At 39.0% G+C, this 20,092-nt stretch overlaps 1 protein-coding gene across 2 annotated transcripts in view; it reads right to left on the bottom strand.

Moving 5' to 3' along the window:
* Nucleotides 1–16,214, bottom strand: part of BIN2 (bridging integrator 2) — a 48,342-nt gene extending 32,128 nt beyond the window's left edge. The window contains exons 1-2 of one of the 2 annotated variants that reach the window (XM_074270360.1): nt 15,893–16,214; nt 1,184–1,264 (exon numbers count right to left, since the gene is read on the bottom strand). In XM_074270360.1, coding sequence (XP_074126461.1) covers nt 1,184–1,264; nt 15,893–15,970 — 159 coding nt within the window. In that variant the 5' untranslated portion in view covers nt 15,971–16,214. Of the gene's footprint in view, nt 1–1,137; nt 1,265–15,892 lie in introns of both variants that reach the window. The other variant, XM_074270361.1, reaches the window with a different exon arrangement.
* Between the last annotated feature and the right edge of the window lie 3,878 nt (nt 16,215–20,092).

The raw sequence follows: 20,092 nt of genomic DNA, 5'->3' as shown, positions 1-20,092 counted from the left end.
TTAATTGAAAAAAACCATTAATCCACTAGTAAAAAACATGAAATTCTCCTCAGCTCATTTAGTGGTACTCAGCAAAACACTTACTTGGCATGAATCCAATTACAAACATTTTCATTTATAATATAAACACCCCAGCTTCGGAGGGCTATTCATTCTTAAGTCTATCACTCATTCACAGTAAGACCTGAATTACTTTCCCACTAATCCCAATAAGTGAAGTGAGCTTCCAAAGATACCGGAACTGGGAAGAGGAGGGCTTGGGTTGGCCGCTGTTTGGGCAGCATGAGGGCAACCAGTTTGTTAGGAAGGGCCCAGACAGAATATTGTTGGGATGGATGGTCCAGGGAAATGAGGAGGCTCGGAATCTCTTAGAGGAGGACAGTGAACCTATCCCTAGGACAGGTTTCAGTAATGGGAAGAGCAGTAACAGTCATAGCTAAGTCGGTTTGCACGGTGCTCTGCAAATATTCTCATTCGATCCTTACAACCACCCTGGGAGGGAGGTGCTATTTTTATCCCCATTTTACAGATGAAGAAAACTGAGGCACAGAAAGGTTAAATGACTTTGCTCAGAAGCCAATGACATTGTAGTTAAATTTAAGGTCCAAACGTAGCCCTGGTGCCCTTGTTTTCAGTGCTTCCCAGTGATGATGCTCTGGAATCTAAAGATGGAACACTCACTCCCTACCTTTTTTTGGACATATGGAATTCAAGACGCCTCAGGGACAGAGACAATTGCATATAGGAAACTGGAGGGCAGCGGAGAAGTTAGGGCCGGATGTGTAGATCTGAGACCCTGGACCAGTCACATGCTATCTGTACCCCAGTTTCCATGTCTATAAAAGAAGGGAGTGGGACTAGATCCCCCACAGCTTTAACTATTAGAATAAGCTCCTTAGGAGTCAGGCTTGTTTCATTCTTTGTACTTGAATCCCTAACACCCAACCTGTGCCAGGGCCTGGCAGAGAGGGGACACTTAAGTACTTGTTGACTGATTAAATCTATGCTCCTAGGAAGTACTTCTTGTTTCTAAATAATGTCGGGAGTCACCCTGGGGAAGAGGAAGCCTTAACAGACACGATCCCTGTTTGTGAAAACCAGAGTTGCCGTCCTTCGTCCAGGATCCCCACCTGCTACGTGTGGCCAATGGAATGGCCTTCTTTCTCCCTTGATCATCACTCACCTGCTGCTGGTAGAAGTTTTGAGCAGCCTGTTCAAAATGCTCATCTTTGGTTTCTGCTATTTTCCCCAGTTTCTGAAGCACCTGGAAAAATGTGAAATGATTTAATGTCTCTTCCTGTCTCTTAATCATGAACCAGCTGGATGGTGAATGACCCCTGTCCAGCCAGATTTCTTTCCGTTGCTTTCCACTGTTCACTGCCCCTGCTGTGTTACTCACACCAGTTCAATGTGTGCTTGAGCCTGATGGACCCCGTCACGTGACACATTTCAAAATCAACTAAAAACAGCTTTTAGATTATCCAGTTTGGAATTGTGTTTAAAAGAGTTGAGAGTTTTTGTACGATCAAAATTAAAGAAACTAGGATTGAAAAGGAAGCTGTCAAATGGGAGAAAAAAACAAAATAAAACGAAGCAACACAAGTGTATATCAAATATCTGATTTGGGTTTGATATCTGATACATGAGGAACTAACAAAATATATAAGACCATGAGCCATTCCCTGAAAGATTAGTGATCAAAGGATCCCAAAGGAAGGGCAAGCTATTAACAACTATATGGAAATTTGTTCTAAATCACAAATGTAAAATAATGTAAATCAAAATTTAGTGTAAATATACGTTAGTGTAAATCATAACGTGATCATGATAAAAATCAAAACAACTCACATTTAGCCAAAAGTGGGAATAGTCCACATTGACAAGAACGTGGAATGATAAAAAAAACAAAACAACAACAAAAAACTCTGTTTGCTATTGTTGTCAAGGCTGTCTATTATTCCACTCTAGAAAGTGATTTGTAATCGTGCTAAGAAAGAAACCAAAACATCCATACCCTAGGAACCTGAGATTCCCTGGCTAGGCTTATGTACGAAGATAGAAAAAAGGATCCTATATACACCAAAATATTTATAGCACAACTCTTTGAAGTGGCAAAGAAACAAAGCAGATGACTGAGGAAGTCCATACAAACTGTACTTCGTGGATGCAATAGAATATTGCTGCAGGGAAAGGAATAACCTAGTCAAAGATTACAGAGGAGTATAGGAAGACTTCTATGGACTGATCAAAGTGAAGTAAGTAGAACTAGGAAAAAATATATAAAGTGACTATCCATTTGAATAAAAAATTGACAGCAACAATAAAGAAACTGAGCAATGACCAAGCTTAATCCCTAAGACGAGATAGGAAAATGTACTTCTTTCTTCACTTGAGAGGTGGAGAAATATAAGAGAATATTACATATAGTGTCAGGCTCAGTGGCTATGTTGGTTTAGCTGAACTGCTTTTTTTTTTTTGTTTTTTTTTTATTCCTTGTTATAAGGAGTGGCTCTCTGGAAAAGGGATATGTATAAAAATGAAGGTGATATAAAAACAAAAGATATCAACAAAAATTTTAAATAAAGAGAACTGACTGGTTAGCTTCAATCTTTCTTCATTCTGACTATGATCAGACTTCCCACTTTTATAGACTGCTCTCCATTGTTAAGGGAATGAGAAGCGTGTTGGTGGATTGTTTAGTTCACTCAGGCTTATTCACTTTTCTTCTGTTGGAGACATTTATTGGCTCTTGAGTCTTCATGTATAAAATGACTTTCCTGTTCATACTTACTCATTTTAAAGACCACAGGATTGCCAATTTAGACCTGCGTAGGGCCTTAGTGATGGCCCAATCTTATTTTGCAGAGGAGGAATCTGAGGTCTGACAAGGTAGCAAAGTTGGAATTTGAGCCATGTCTTACAATTTAAAGTCTAGTGTTTGTTCATTTCTTTCTTTCTCTTTTCTTTTTACTTCTGAGTTCTCCTAAAGTCACTGTCTTTCAATATAAGATGATTATGGTCATGTAATTAGTAAATGGAATAATCTGCATTCTCCATCTTCTTATTTCCTGCTCTTATTACTCTGAACCATATTCATTCCCTTCAATCTGCTTCTGGAGGCCATACTGACTGAGCCCTCCCAATAAGGTCTTAGGAGAAAGAACTTTGTGTTCTGAGTGCAGAAACATGGGCAACTCTAAATATTGGTTTCTTTATCTGTAGAGTGGGAAAATAACAGCATTTGCCTTTCAGAGTTGTAAAGACTGAATGAGATAATGTCTATAAACTGCTTTGCAAACTTAAGAGTACTATAGAAGTATTACTAGAAACACTAATCCTTCCTTCTCTTCAGTCTTGTAGGATTTTAATAATTCACTGTCCACCACAACATCTTTTGTGCTCAAGATATTCTTGGAACGGAGTCACTGCCACTTCTCCATCCCTACTCCAGAGCATCTGTGTACAACTAGAAGCTCTAAGCTGAGCGATTGGGGCCCACCTATCATAGCTACAAGAAAATCCTTCTATTTCTCTCGGACTCCGTGTCATCTTCCCTCTAGAAGCTGTGCCAAATGTCTACCTTCAAGTCCTCAACTTTCTCCCAAACAACACATTTTAAGCAGATATCTTACTGCCTACTTTTTTCAGAAGATTAAGGTTATCTGTTTTAAGTTCCTTCATTTTTTCTCCCTTTATATCTTAATGAGAATACTACATGTAAAATTTCCAAACTTTAAAGATTACATAAATATTATTTATGATGCTGTTATTATTCTTTTTATTTTCTCTGTGATCTCTGGGATAAATTAGTCCTCTTTCTGGCCAAGGCCCTTCGTCTGATCCAGCTTCATCTCCTAAATAGATCCTTTTGACCACTTCTACATTCTCATGCCTCTTGACCGCCTTCCTTTTTATTGGCTCTTCCTCTTTGCTCTACAAATAGATTCAGAGCTTCTCTATCATCAAAAAAAAAAAGCCTTTTGTTGGCCCTATTATGTCTAAGGGATCTCCCCCCCTTACTGCTAAAGCTGTAAAATGAGTAGTCTATATTCTGTGCTTCCTCTTCCTCATTGCCTAGACCCTTACAATCTGACTTCTATCTCTTCCTTAATTTTATTAAACATGTTTTCCCTGAGGTTATCATTTTTTCTTTCAAATTTTATTTTTTTAATTTAGACACCAAAAAAGCATGTCTATACACACAGAAGACAGAGAATTCTACGTGAAATTATAAATCTCTATTTCATGTAATTTGCTTTTCTTTTCAAAGCATATAACAAATTTCAAATACTATTTTCAAAATTGTCCTGTTTTTTTGCTTTCTTCTCAACTTCCTGTTTTCTTCTGCACATTTTTAGAAACATTTCAGTGGTCTTTTTTTTTTTTTTTTTGGCCTCACTATTTTTAATTTTTAGATTTTTAAAATTGTGCACCTATTTTCCCTTTGACATCACTATTGATAAGCCTCTAACTCCCCCACCCCCTCTGAAATCATCTGAGGACTTGGGAGAAAAGGCTCTTGTAACAAATAAGACTAGTTCTAAAACATTTCTACACAGTGACTGTGACTAAAAATGTATGTCTCCTTCTCTATCTTGAATCCTTCACTTCAATCCTTTTAAAGAAGCCTGGACACAATTGCAAACTGGATAATCTCAAAGATAGTTCTATCTTCCTTTGTCAGAAGAATGGGCACAGTGCTCCATCATGGTCCTGTAGAGATAGGGTTGGTTGTTGCTTTGATGATGCTTCTTATGTCTGTCAAGTTTGCTTTTCTTCACTGTGCTGTTATCCTTGTATAAATAAGTCTTTTGTTCTAATGGCCTTGTGAGAGGACTGAGGGGAATTAGTGTGGATCACAACATAGTAGTTTCACTTTTGTTCTTGGTTTGCATTTTGTTTTCTTTCTCATTTTTTTTTTAAATTATAGCTTTTTATTAACAAAACATATTCGGGGACAATTGCAAAACTTTCTGATCCAGTTTTTCCTCTCTTCCCCCATGCCCTCCCCTAGATGGCAAGTAGTCCAATATATGTTAAACATGGTAGAAAAATATGTTAAAACTAATATATGCATACATATTTATGCAATTATTGTAAAATCAAATCAAACCTGGAAGAAGAAGAAGATGATGACCACAAGCAAGCACAACGAAAAGGATGAAAATGCTATGTTGTGGCCTACATTCAATTCCCATAGTCCTCTCTCTCAGGGTACAGATGGCTCTCTTCATCACTGAACAATTGGAACTGGTTTGAATCATCTCATTGTTGAAGAGAGCCACATCTATCAGAACTGATCCTCATACAGTATTGTTGTTTCTGTGTATGATGTCCTTCTGGTCCTGCTCATTTCACTCAGCATCAGTTCATGTAAGTCTCTCCAGGCCTTTCTGAAATCATCTTATTGGTCATTTCTTACAGAACAATAATATTCCATAACATTCATATGCCACAATTTATTCAGCTATTCTTCTATTGATAGGCATCCACTCTTGTTTCCAGTTTCTTGCCACCACAAAGAGGACTGCCACAAACATTCTTGCACACACAGGTCCCTTTCCCTCCTTTAAGATCTCTTTGGGATATAAGCCCAGTAGTAGCACTGCTGGATCAAAGGGTATAGACAGTTTGACAACTTTTGGGCATAATTCCAGATTGCTCTCCAGAATGGCTGGATTCTTTCACAACTCCACCAACAATGCATCAGTGTCCCAGTTTTCTCACATCCCCTGCAACATTCATCATTATCTTTTTCTGTCATTTTGGTCAATCTGACAGGTGTGTAGTGGTATCTCAGAGTTGTCTTAATTTGCATTTCTCTGATCAATAATGATTTGGAGCATCTTTTCATGTGGTTATAAATAGTTTCAATTTCTTCATCTGAAAATTGTCTGTTCATATCCTTTGACCATTTATCAATTGGAGAATTTATCAATTTTCCCAGCAGTTTTTGTCAAATAGTGAATTCTTATCCCAAAAGCTGGGGCCTTTGGATTTGTCAAACACTAGATTACTATAGTCATTAACTATTTGCCCTGTGAACCTAACCTATTCCATTGATCAACTGATCAATTTTCAAAATAAAAAAAAAAAGGAAAAGATATTTTAATTTATTTGTATAAAAAGTGTTTTATGTTCATGTTGTGGGTCTGTCTTGGTAGTATATGTTCAGGTATTTTAAATGACCTAAAAGAATATTCTCTATTTCTCATTTTTGATTAATCTATTTTAACTTTATGTCTGGGATTATGATTATTATCCCTTCTTTTTTTACATAATAAATTTTACTCCTGCCTTGTATTTTCTTTGTATGTATCTCTTTCTTGTATAATGCTTCTGGAAAGCAACATATTGTTGAATTCAAAATTTTAATATGCTATCTGTTTCTGTTTCATAGATAAATTCATTCCATTTACATTCTAAGCTACAATTACTTATATATATTTTCCTCCTTCCTCTTTTTCCTCACTATTCTTCTCACTCTTTCCCCCATCCCCCCTCACTCTTCTGCTTTACTTCTACTCATTATCTTGCCCTATTCCTTAACCTACCCACCCCTCTAAAAAGTCCCTCCTTTATCCTTTCATCTAATCTTATCTCTTGTCCTCATTTCTCTTTAAATTTAATTATACCTACACACACACACACACACACACACACACACACACACACATTGTTCCTTCTTTAATACATTCCTGATGAGTAATGTTCCAGAACTACCTGTTCTTCCTCTACTAGCTACTTCTGATACTTCTGTATCAATTTTTCTTTTTATGCTTCATTTGTATGAGATTAATTACTTCTTTTTCTCTCTCTACAATTTAATTTTTTAGAATTACCCCATCATAATTAGTTCAGTCCAAGCTTTTCTTTCAAACTATCCAAATTATGACAAAAATCCTGAGTACTGCTAATATTTCCACATATATAAAGAAAATAATTTGACCTTATTGAGTTTATTATTAAGACCTATAATTGGTCTTTAATACTTAATTTATATTTCTCCTGGATGTTATATGTTCAATTTTCCCCTTAAATTCTGGGGATTTTTTCACAAAAATCTGAAAATCTTTCAATCCATTAAATATACATTTCCCCCCATTCAGGATTATATTTAACTCTGTAGATTAAGTTACCCTTGGTTGTAACCCAGGGTTACAACCAATCCATAGTGCAAAGGAAATATTCCCATAAATTTCCATCTGGGGCCTCTTTCAATTTTTTTCCATTTCTGTGTTATTTTTTTGTTTTAGAATTTCAGGGCAATTTTCTTTGATAATTTCTTACAATATTGTAGCAAGATTTTTTTTAAATGATAATTTTCAGGTAGTTCAACTATTCTTATGTTACGTCTCCTCAATCTGCCCTGCAGATCAATTGTTTTTCTGATGAGATGTTTTACTTTTTCTTCTATTTTTTCATTCTTTTGATTTTATCGTTATGATTTATCTGTATCTTAAAATGTCAATAGCTTCCCTTTGCTCAATTCTAGTTTTCGAGGAATTATTTTCTCAAATTTTTCATTCTCTATTTTTGACTTTCTTTTCATAATATTCTTGGATTGCTTTTATTATTTTTTATTTTTTTTCACTAATTCTCTTATTTGATTTTTAAAATCCTTTTTAAGTTCTTCCAACAACTTTTTTGTGGTTGGAACCATTTACCATTTCTTATTAAAAAAAAGAGTGGCTTTTTTTTTAAGCTTCATTTTCTTCCTCTGAGTATGAACTCAGATCTTCTCTATTTCTATAGTAACTATCTGTGGTTGGGTTCTTTTTCCTTTGCTTATTCTATTTTCTGTTTTATTTTGATTTTTAGCAGCTATTAGTGAATCAAGTTGTAGTCCTGAGATACAGGGAAGGATACCCCCAGTCCCACATTCTTCTTTCTGTTATTTTCTGAGGTTTATCTCAGGTTCCAACCTTGAATTCTCCTCTACACTCCTAAGCTATGGCTGCCCCAGCCACCCAGTCCTACAAATGCTCTGGTTCCCTTCCTCTCCCCAAAGGCTTACAAACTGCAGCTGTCTTCTCTGCCCTGGGACTGACACCCGGGACTCTGCCCTCCTGCCAGTGCTCACAGCTACTAGGGCCTGCCCTTGGCTCCGGTACTCACCAGGTGTGCTAGCTCCTTCCCCCGAAGCCTAGTCTCTGGTCAGCCCCGGAGACAGTGGAAGGTCTCCTACTCAGCACCCCGCCCCCACACACTCAATCAGTAAAACAGAAGTTCCCAAAGCTGCCCTCAGGGCTAGTTGTCAGTTGATTCTAGTTGGCCGGAGGTGTTTGCACTTCACTTAGCCGGGCAGCCCGGGTCTCCTCTAGGTGTTTTAGGAGGACAACTGCTTTATCCCAGGTTTATTTCTGCTGGTCTCAGACAATGTTGCATCTAAAAAGATGGAAATTTGGAGAGTGGAAAGCTTTCTGACAATCTGCTATCATCCCAGAATCCTCTTCATTTCTCAGTCTTCCTGACTAACTTTTTTTGCATTGTTGACCGGAGCCTCCAATCTGATATCCGCCTCGGGCCGGTGACAGCTGTTCTGGCCAGTCTTTCTCCTCCCAGGTTGGCCACTACTGGGTTCTTTCACCTGTCGGTTTCCCCCCAAACTCATTCCTGGCAGCTCTTACTTGGAGTCTGTTCCTAAAACTCCAAAGATCCCTTCTAAGCAAATGATTCTCTAATTTCCTGATGGATATCTTCTCTAGCACCTCTGATTCACTCTCTCCTCTCTAATTTACTACATCACACATTAGGCAAAACCGCCTTCCTAAAGTGTAAGCCTGACCCCGGTATTCTCCTGTACAATCCTCTCTCTAAATACAAACGCCTCAGGCTTTAAGGCCTCCCACAATCTGGTCCCAACCCACCTTTCCAGTCTTTCTCCACACTCCGGTTCTGTCTACTCTCTGGACTCTCCAGTCCCACTCACTCTTTTACCTGTGGCCATCTATACTCCCTTATTCCTGAAGTATATTCCCTCTATATCTTCATCTGCCATCATTCTTCTCTTATGCCATCCATCTCTATGAAATCTTTCTATTGCACTAGAATGGGGGGTGGAGAGGATGCCCCAGTGCATTTGTACCTGGAAGACCTAGAACTGACACTCTTCTTAACTTACTCTTCTTGACATCCAGGTCCCTCATTTGCATAAGGAGATACTTTCTAACCCTCCCTAATTCACAGGATAGTAGTGAGGATCCTAGATATTCAAATGTATTATATATAAGAAGGACCTACGTATATGTTATTAAAGTATTATAGGACCAAAGATATGAATGATTGTCGTCACCTGAATCCAAGTCCTCTAACTTTCTTTTTTCTTTTATCATTCAGTTTTCTTTTCACTTCACCACATTGCTCAGGTGATCAAATAACACCCTCACATTTCTTAGTGCACTTTGCCCATTACTCCAGTCATAATTAGCATCTTTATTTGTGTATTTGCCTTTTCTTCCCTTTTTGAGGGAAGCAATTGTGTTATTTTCCACCTCTACTCCCTGTGCCCACACCTAGCACAAGGCCTTGCAAACTGCAAATGCTTAATTAATGTATGTCAAGTTGAATGACAACAGGATTTACACTACCATATTTCACAGGATTGTTGTGCAGGAAAAAATTGTTTTTAATGTTTTTTGTTTTTTTTTAATTGAAGGTCTATAAGAGTAACAAATGGCTTAGTAATTATTTGCACTTTAATTAATATGAATGAAGTGTCAGAAGTCACTCCTCAAACTCAGGGGTCCTCAATCTATGAGTTAATATAACCATGGATAAATTTAAGATGGAGTGATATTTGTGTACTTAGATGGGGAAAAAAATTGTATCTCAATTTCACTAACCTCTAATTTAAATTTAAATTTTCTTCTGTTATTTACAAGCATTTTTCTAATAAGGGATCCATGGATTTTGCCAAATTGCCAATAGAATCCATGTCAACAAAAAAGGTTTAAAAATCCTTGCTCTAAGTCCTTATCAGGAACTCCTCATTCCATTTATTATTCTCCTAGAACTGTAGTTAGTGTGTACTTTAGTCTATGGATTCTGTTCCCCTCCACATCTCCCCCCCTTAGTATTTTCATAAAGGTCTTCTCAAATTTCTTTGTATTTCCCCTATTTGCTGATCTTAATTGCATCATATTATTTCATTACACGGGGCAGCTAGGTGTTGCAATAGATAGAACGCCAGATCTGGAATCAGGAAGTCTCATTTTTGTGAGTTCAAAATTGGACATGACTGAAACAAATGAGTAGCAATAAAAATTCCATTACACTAATGTATCATAATTAGACATTCCCCTATTGTGAACCTTTAGGTTTGCTTCCTAATTTGTATTATTATAGATAATCCTGTCCTGAAATTGGAAAGCATTTTAGAATCAGTTATGCATTGTAAATGTTAGTCCACTTTGAACATGCTTTCAGATGTGATAGTATGGCACTTGTCTACTCTTGAGACACTTACTCCATGCTTTTTGAGTACCAATGGTGGAGAAAGACCTCGACCTGAAGAATAACCAGGCTGAAGTCCTGTCTAAGACAAATCAATTTCCCTAAGTTTTCTTTTCATCATCTGTGAAATGGGGGTAATATATTATGTATCTCAAAGGATGTTTGTGAAATAACGAACTTACATGGATTTAGCATCATGAAATGTAAGTTATCTCTACAATTCTTCCTATGATCTGAGCTTTATTACAGGCTTTCAAACCTGAATTTTTGGTTCTTTTATCAGAATTTTCACTTCCTCCTGACCTTGTCTTTCTGTCTTTGTGTTTGTTATGTGCTGCAACTAGACTGCCATACAGTTCTGAGTCTAGGACTTCCTCGGCTTCTCTCACCCAACATATCATACACTTCCTCCAACACAATGTGTCAAAACCCTTCGGTGAAGTGAGAGGTGTGGCAGACTTCCTTCCCCTAACTCCACCCTTCTCTTCCTCTGCTAGAGCTGGGGCCCATCTCTGAACCTGGAGACAGGAGAAAAGGTTCCCTCCCTACATCCCTCATAAATCAAGGCCTCTTTGGCCCAGCCTAATTATGAGACAAAGTTCCAAGCCCAGGAGTAGAAAGGCAGCTTACTCTTTGTCCTGGGCCAAGGAAGATTATGGACTAGACATGAATTCTGATCCTCTGAGCCACGAATGAGATTGGACAGGGAATCCTGATGGGGATTGAAAAGGAGAAACTGAAAATGTTTGATGGTGCTTGGACCACTGAAATTAATAAATTAAAAAATGTAAATACTTATTAAGCAAGTGTGGTTGTTTATATTGATGTTTAATTGTTTCTATTAAAACATTTAATTTTAGAAAAAAGATTTCTTTGAATTATGTGGACCCAAGGATCTCAGCTTTTCTTCTTGAAATCAGGACAGACACTTAAAGATTAGCTTTGGTTCACATCAGGCCAAGGGGATTTCTTTCAAAGGATAGAAGAGGAACAAAAAACTAAATGGCTTCTCTCTTTTTTTGAGACAAATTATGGTAAATATAAGAATGCTGATCAAGGAAAATATAGGGAAAGTCATAAGAGGCCAAGGAGAAAGGCAAGGGAGATGGGCTTCTCCCCAGCAGATTCAGGCTGGCTTCTTGAGAAAGATGCCTTTACTATATGATATCCAAACACCCCTGGAGATAAAACTGGAAACCCCCTCAAAAAGACACCTTTCAAAATTTAGGAAACTGCAGATTCCCAGGAAGGGGGAGGAAAATCTTGCCCCTCTCCTCCTGCCATATTTGTGTCTTAAGTATGCCCCATGCATACTCTATCCCAAAGCTTCTTAAACTGTGGATTACAACCCCCAAAGGGTCACATGAAATTATGATTTATTATCAGTGAATATTTGAATTGTATCCATATTTTACATATCTACATACCTGAGATGGTGTAAAAATTCCTTGGGTGAAAAGGGATTGAGAAAGGAAAAAGTTCAAGTCCTGCTCTAGGATACTCTCAGAAAAATAAAGAAAGAAAGAAAGAAACCAACCTGGAAAGTCTTCCATGAACTCAAGCAAAGTGAAATGTACCGAATACAAAGTAACAGCAATGTTCTGGGATGACCAGCTGTAAGCCACTTTGGGACTCAGTAATACAACCACACACAACTATTCAGAAGAATTTACAAGGAAAAAACCTTTTCATACCGAGAGAAGAAACTGCGTCTGAATACAGATTGAAGCATTTTCTTTTTTAAAAAGTTAATTTTTCTTCAGGGTTTTTATTTTCATTAGGCTAAGAGATCTATATTTTCTTTTATAACTTGACTATATTAGTGTTTTGTTTAACTTTACATGTGATTTCTTAATTGTGGGTGGGGATGAGAGAGAGAACCTAGAATTCAAAAATCTAAAAACAAATGTAAATTTTTTTGTGCGTTGTTTTTTGAATGTAATTAAGCTTTATTAAATAAATAAATAAAAGAAGTCTTGCTCCACCCTAGTAGAATAAAGAGCTGAGCACAGGAAATCACCTTCAAGTGACAGTTTGGTGTCTGGCCTTCTGCAGGAGAGGTAGGTGGTAAAGCCTCTTCCTTCTCATACCTCTAACAGAAAGTCAGGTCCTTCTCCCCTTCTCAGACAAAGCTTGGAAAGGAATGACATTAACTCACATTTATCTATCAGCTCCCTCCCCCCAACATAAAATACAAAAAAACCTAGCTAATACAGTTTTGTAAGTCAACATGTAGCCTGAAAGGATTCTTATATACACAGAGTTTAGTGAGCCTCCCCTGGGTTGGACACCACTGCTCTAGGCCAAAGTTTCTTAAAGTGGGGGTCAAGATCTGGTTCTGTAACTGACTGGGAGTAGTGAAACTGATTTATTATCAGTAAAAGTTTAAGAAGCTCTGTTCTAGGCAACTCTCTGAAACTAAATTGCAGAGAAGATGCTGACCTGCATAGGTGGAGGGACTTCCTCATCTGGGATGCCAGCAGTTGTTTTTGGTCTTAAAACTCTCTTTTTTATTCTTAAAATTATTAAAGACCTCAAGAAGATTTTTTTTATGTGGGTAATACACATAACATCTTAGTATTATGAAACTAGTTTTGACCTCAATTACCCCTGAAAGAATCTGAGAATCCTTGGATGACCCTTTGGGAATTGCAGCCCTATGCCAAAGAAATCCCAGGCTCTTTGTAGCTCAATGTTTAGCACAGTGCCTGGTATACAGTAAGCATTTAATGTTTGTTGACAGACATAGAATCTGAGATCTGTCAGGTACAGCCTCCCAGCCCACATCCTGCCCCCTGACCCACTTCAGGCAGACACAAATCCCACCTTTCTGTATCTGAGCTTGCTCTCAATGGAAAGGGCTGATAGGATTGTTAAAGCAGGGTCAAAGAAAATGTGAGATAACCAGCCTGAACATCCCAAAGCCTTTTTAACAGTAGAAAGGGCCCTTATTTTAAATGAGGTAAATATTAACAGATGAGTTTATGCAAACAAAAGCTCTTTTTAATCATTAAGAGTAAGCTACCAGAAGTGATTTTCTAAAACATCTAATGATTTTCCAAGAATGAATCTGCTCTCCCTTGGACTACACAAGCCCTTTAAGAACCACTAGACCAGAACCACTCTAACACATTAAAGCATAACTCCAGTCACCCACCCCTAATCTCAACTGCTTTATCTTCTGTGATATTTAGATGAGACAAAGGAACAAAGAAAAAAAATCAAGAGGCCATAATCTGCAGATCATAGATTTTGAGCTGAAAGAAACTTGCCCAACATCACATAGTAATATCAGAAGTAGTATTTGAATCCAGGTCTTTTTTATTCCAAGAAGTGTTTAAAGTCACGAAAGAGGTTAAATGACCTTTTACAAACCAATGCAAAAGGCATTTGAATAACAAATTGCTTATGCAAACAGATGGAAACTAGATGATTTGACCCACCACCTAGGAAGAGGTGCTATTTTCTTTCCTCATCCCGGAACTTCTCATGTCATAAGAAGGGCACAGGGAGGGGCTGCCAGCTGCATCAGGAACATGCCCACTGCTAACTTGCTGACTTATTTTCTGGGTGCCCGTCTAAGCATAATTAGACCGAATGGTTATTTGGGGGAGCTTCTGTTCTAAGCTCTCCATCTACTTCACTACCCCCTTCCTTGCAAAGGTCTCACTGAATCCTCCTGCAGACTGAGGCAGAGGCGGGGAGGGGTGTGATTTGAAATGAGACTCTTCTGATTGTCAGTTTCTTCTTTTGTAATATGAGGGAGATGGACTAGAGCATCATTTCTCAACCTTTTTGATCTCCAGACTCCTTTGTGAAAGAGCTTCTGTTTAAGTGGATCATATCTATTGATACTCTCACTACTTAAAATTAAGATCTTTTACATTCTTAATGATTAAGAGTTTTGTTTAGGTAGACCCATCATTTAATTACTTCATTTAAAACGAGGGCCCCTTCATATACTCTTAAAAGTAGTTGGGAACAGCTTCTGTTTTGGGAGTGGTGTTGGTCATCCCTGTCAATGTCGATCCCAATTAATTAGGACCGCTTTACTCTAAAAAATTAATTGAAAAGTTTAGGTGGGTCATAGCTACTGATATTGACACCAAATGAAATTAAGCGCCTTTTACACTCTTAATGATTCAGAAGAGTTTTGTTTAGGTAGACTCATCTGTTGATATTGATTTCATTTAAAATGAGGGCTCCTTTATACTCTTAAAAGTATTTGTGCTTAAAAGCTTTTGTTTTGGGAGTGGTGTGGCCACACCTATCCATTCTGACCCTAATGGGAATTAAGTCTCCTTTATATTCTAAAAAATAACGGAGAAGAGTTTCTGTTTAGGTGGGTCATATATCTACTGATATTGACCCTAAATGAAATTAGAGCCCTTTTACATTCTTAAAAACTAGGTGGATCATACCTATCAGTATCTACCCTAACTGAAATCAGGACCCTTTAGAGTTTTTTTTTCCTTTCTTTAAAATTTTTTTTAAATAATAGTCTTTTGTTTTCAAAATACACGCAAAGACAACTGTCAACATTCACCTTTGCAAAATCTTGTGTTCCAAAATTTTCAACCTCCCTTCCCCCCACTCCCCTCCTCTAGACAGCAAGTAATCCAGTACAGGTTTTCTTTACAATCTTAAAAATGATAAAGATGAGCTTTTGTGTGGGTAGGAGAGATACATCAACTTAGAACCCAATTGAAATGAAAGCACTTTAGTGTTTCTATGACCTCAAGGATACCCTGAAAGGGACTCAGGAGCGTTTGGGGCTTCCCGGACCACACTTTGACCAGCTGTCACTTTCTAGCTAAAAATCTACCAGAGCTTCTGCGCTGGGCATGGTCCCCTCGCCTGAAAAATGGGAGAGTTGGACTAGACCGCCCTTGAGGTCTTTCCCAGCTCTGAAACACTGGACATTTACGCCCCTCTCCCTCCCCCCCCCCCCCCACTTTCTCCCTTAGGATCATCTGTTCATCAGAGGAGAGCGTATCCGGAAAGTGCTTCGACAACCTTAGCCTGGATGATTTCTCTTTCTGGAAGGACCAGAAAGGACATGGTTCAGGGAGTCTGAGGCCCTGAGTTTGAATTTGTGTGGGGGATGGGAGCTGTATTTGAACTCTATTTCTGCTCCATTTACTCCCTCCTCCCTTCGGGGATTGGATCTTGAGGAGAAAAAAAAGGACCTTAAGGAGATGTTCCCCTTCCCCTTGGGCAAATTTGCCCTCCGGGGCTTCAGGGTCCTTATGGGTAAAATTATGGGGAAGAGATGTTAAGGGAAGGCCTCTTCTACCCTTAAATCTGTGAAATGTCGTAGGAAATACAGCAGAAGGTGAAGGGTCAGGGTCAGGGTGTAGGAGCCCCCTGGAGGACCCCTCTTCCCCCCCTCCTTTCCCGCCCCTCAGGGCAGACGTGGAGGCCTAGTCCCACCTACCTTCTCCTGGGCCCGGCTGAACTTCTTCTGCATCTGCTTGGCCAGGAGGCCCGCACCGCTGCCCGAGCGCTCCGCCATCCCAGTCCAGCCGGCAGACCAGCCTCGCCTGCCCTAGTCCCACCGTGGGCCCCAGGAGCAGCCTCTGTCAGCCTGTGGTTTTCCTCCAGGGCTGCCTGAGAAGGAAGTGCTGGCTCCCAGCATGCCTTGCATGGGGGGTGGGGGAGACTCCTGCTCTCCTTCCTAATTACCCACCCCCACTCCCCAACAACAGCAGTATTCTGGTTTAGGCCAGGTATTCCCGGGGACTCCCCTGGGACTCCCCTGGGCTGGGGGGCACTTGTCACTTTTCACCCTGAGGATGGGAGCAAGCAGGAGAGGTTGCTCCCAAATAATCACCCCCATCCCCCAGGGCACTGGGTCCAAACTAGGCCTGAACCTGCCTACCTCAAATACCTTAGGGTGGGGGTCCAAACCAGGCCCAGATCTGGTCACCCCAAATAGTCACCCTACTGGGGGGTCCAAACCAGGCCCAGATCTGGTCACCCTAAGTAATCATTCTAGGGATCGAGTCTTCTGGGCCCAGACTTGGTCACCCTGGGATTCACATGGAGGAGTGCAGGGTCTCCTGGGTCCAAACCAGCCCAGACCTGGCCACTCCAAGGCTTCACCATGGTGTACACCTGGGGCCATCAGACCTATCAGAAGTGCAGGCTTAGGGTGCAGGTGAGGTGAGAAGAGATCAGAATACTCAGGACCATCCGGATTTCCTCTTGTCCAGTGGACCTCAAACTTTTTAAATAGGGGGCCAGTTCACTGTCCCTCAGACTGTTGGAGGGCCTGACTGTAGTAAAAACAAAAACTCACACTCTGTCTCTGCCCCTCAGCCCATTTGCCATAAGCCGGCCGCAGCATCTGGGCGGGCGTAGTTGGAGAAGCCCTGCTCTTGTCTTTCCTTCCATCCCTTCTTTCCTTATGGGCTCCCTCTCCAGCTCAGGCCTCATCCTGGGGGCTGGGGAAGAGTTCTGAGGAGCACACTTTGAAGGGTGGGACAGCAAGTTGCAAATAAAAACCCCATCTTCTAAGAACAAGGGAGACGATACCTGAAAATGCCTTTCCTGATCCCCTTCATGTCATCGTCTTCTCTCTTTTGATTATCTCTAGTTTAACCCAGCTATCTTGCTTGGCCATAATTTTTGCATTGTGGCATGAGCTTCTATAGAGTAAGGACCATCTTTTGCTTTTCTGCATATCTCCAGTTCACAGTTTTTTTTACATCTTTTATACCTTACTCCCACCCTAATCTTCTGCTTTCTAGACACCTAATCCCCTAACATGGGGCATTTTCCACTGACTGGAATATCCTGAAGCCCAAATGGAGCTCCCTCATCTTCAACCACTGGTTTCCCTGGCACCCTTCAATTCTTCCCGCAGGTCCAAACAACCCTATCCTAATTCCAATAGATAATAATATAGTCCTGGAGACTCTCTATTTGCTTATTAATTTTTATGTGTACTAATATTTCAGGGCCTACCACAGCACCTGGCAACCACTAGTAAACCATCAACAAATATCTGTTTAATTGGTAACTTGGCAGAAGGAGGCTGTCCCAGTTGACTAGGCTTGTGATGTTGAGGCCTCAGATCAGGATCATAGCTATGGGGATGGAAAGAAAGAATCAGAGCAATAATATGAGGACTTCAGGTCTTAGAGAAGGGGATGGCGTATTGGTATCTCAGGAGATGGTTACAATAGCAATAGGAGATGGGTATAAAGAATACTCTTTAGTCAATACAGAGATATTCCCAGAGAAGAGCTGCACAGATGCATCCTGAGATAGCTGTAGGACTTGCCTTCCGTGCCTCTCTCAGTTAGTATTCTGGTTGTCATCCAGATGCATTTCTTAATATAGGCTATTTGTGACACAGTAATCTATGAATGAGAGGGCTGGTCTAAGTTTAACTTTATTATTGCAATGGGAACTTTAGTTCTCCCTTGTACTCTTGTCTTTGGAGTAAACAGAAAAAAGTTTTTCTTTATTCTTTAGGCATTCACTCTTCAGAAGCATAAGGAATCAATCAATCAATTAACCAACAAGCATTTATTAAGCACCCACTAAGTGCTAGGCAATACACTAGGACCTAGGGGCATAAATATAAAAACGAAACAGTCCTTTGTCCTCCAAGAGCTTACAATTTAGCCAACAGAGATAACATGCATGTACACACATATATATTATATATATACATAAATAGACATATGCAAAATAGAGACAAATACAAAATAATTTTATGGGGAAGGTACTAGCCTGGTGGGGAGTAGGAGGGAGATGGAGAGGAGGAGAGATTAAAAAAAAAAAACTTTCAAATAGAAAACAGCACTTGAACTGAGCCTTGAAAAGCTGAGATTATCTCCAATTTATCCTGTATATATCTTATTTCTGCATAATTGTTTGAATGTTGTATCCCTAATATCACTGAGAGCTCCTTTAGAGCATGACAGTGATTTGTTTGTTTGGGTTTTGGTTTTTTTTGGCATGTTTGTTTTTGCCTCTCTTAGTATCTGCAGGGTTTAGCAAAGTGCCTGGCACATGGTTGGTACTTAATAAATGCTTGTTGATTGACTTTAAAGAAGCTAATGATTCTTAGATGCAGAGGCCTGAAGAAAGTATGTTACAGGCCTAGGTCATAAAGACCTGAGACAAAATGTCTTGTGTGGGAAACATTAAGAACTCCAGTTTGACTAGATTAATGTGTTACAAGGTAATGTGTTAAAATGGGGCACTGTGAAGGACTTTGAATGCTAAAAAGAAGAGCTTATATTCACTTGTTGGAATTTATTTTTATTTAAAAGATATATTTTATTTTCCTCCAATTACATGTGAAAACAATTTTAACATTTAATTTAAAAATTTTGAATTCCAAATTCTCTCCCTCTTCTTTCCCTCCTCCCTCTTTGAGAAGGTAAGCAACTTGGAATATATTATATATTTGCAATCATGCAAAACAAATTTCCATGTTAGTCATGTTGTGAAGGAAAACAAGAAAAAATATGCTTGATTTACATTCAGATTCCATCATTTCTTCCTCTGGAGATAGATAACATTTTTCATCAAAAGTCCTATGAAATTTTCTTAGATCATTGTATTGCTGAAAATAGCTGTCATTCACATATGATCATTATATAATGTTGTTGTTACTGTATACAATATTCTCCTGGTTCTGCTAATTTCACTTTTCATCAGTTTATTTTCAGGATCTTCTGGAAGTATTCTGCTTGTCATTTCTTTTTTTTTTTTTTTTTTTTTTTGTTAAAGCTTTTTAATTTTCAAAAGATATGCATGGATAATTTTTTTTAACATTAACTCTTGCGAAACCTTGTGTTCCAATTTTCCCGTCTTCCCCCCATCACTTTCCTTAGATAGCAAGTAATCCAATATATGTTAAACATGGTAAAATATATGTTAAATTCAATATATGCATACATATATATGTGTGTGTATAAATTATTTTGCTGCAGAAGAAAAATCAAATCAAAAAGGAAAAACAAATGAGAAAGAAAATAAAATGCAAGTAAACAACAACAAAAAGAGTAAAAACGCTATGTTGTAAACCACACTCAGTTCTCACAGCCCTCTCTCTGGGTATAGATGGCTCTCTTCATCACAAGATCATTGAAACTGGCCTCAATCATCTCATTGTTTAAGAGCCACATCCATCAGAATTGATCATTGTATAATATTGCTGTTGCCATGTACAATGATCTTCTGGTTCTGCTCACTTCATTTAGCATCAGTTCATTCAAGTCCTTCCAGGGCTCTCTAAAATCATCCTGCTGATTATTTCTTACAGAGCAATAATATTCCATAACATTCATATGCCATAACTTATTCAGCCATTCTCCAACTGATGGGCATGCACTCAGTTTCCAGTTTCTAGCCACTACAAAGAGGGCTGCCACAAACATTTTGGCACATACAGGTCCCTTTTCCTTCTTTAAGATCTCTTTAGCAATAGAAACATTGCTGGATCAAAGGATATGCACAGTTTGATAACCCTTTGGGCATAGTTCCAAATTGCTCTCCCGAATGGTTGGATTTATTCACAACTCCACCAACAATGTATCAGTGTCCCAATTTTCCCACATCCCCTCCAACATTTGTCATTGTCTTTTCCTGTCATCTTAGCCAATCTGAGAGCTGT

This window comes from Sminthopsis crassicaudata, chromosome 5 (assembly GCF_048593235.1).
Source record: "Sminthopsis crassicaudata isolate SCR6 chromosome 5, ASM4859323v1, whole genome shotgun sequence".
NCBI classification, from domain to species: domain Eukaryota; kingdom Metazoa; phylum Chordata; class Mammalia; order Dasyuromorphia; family Dasyuridae; genus Sminthopsis; species Sminthopsis crassicaudata.
Note: the sequence above shows the minus strand (reverse complement) of the source record. Positions and strands in the feature narration are given on the sequence as shown.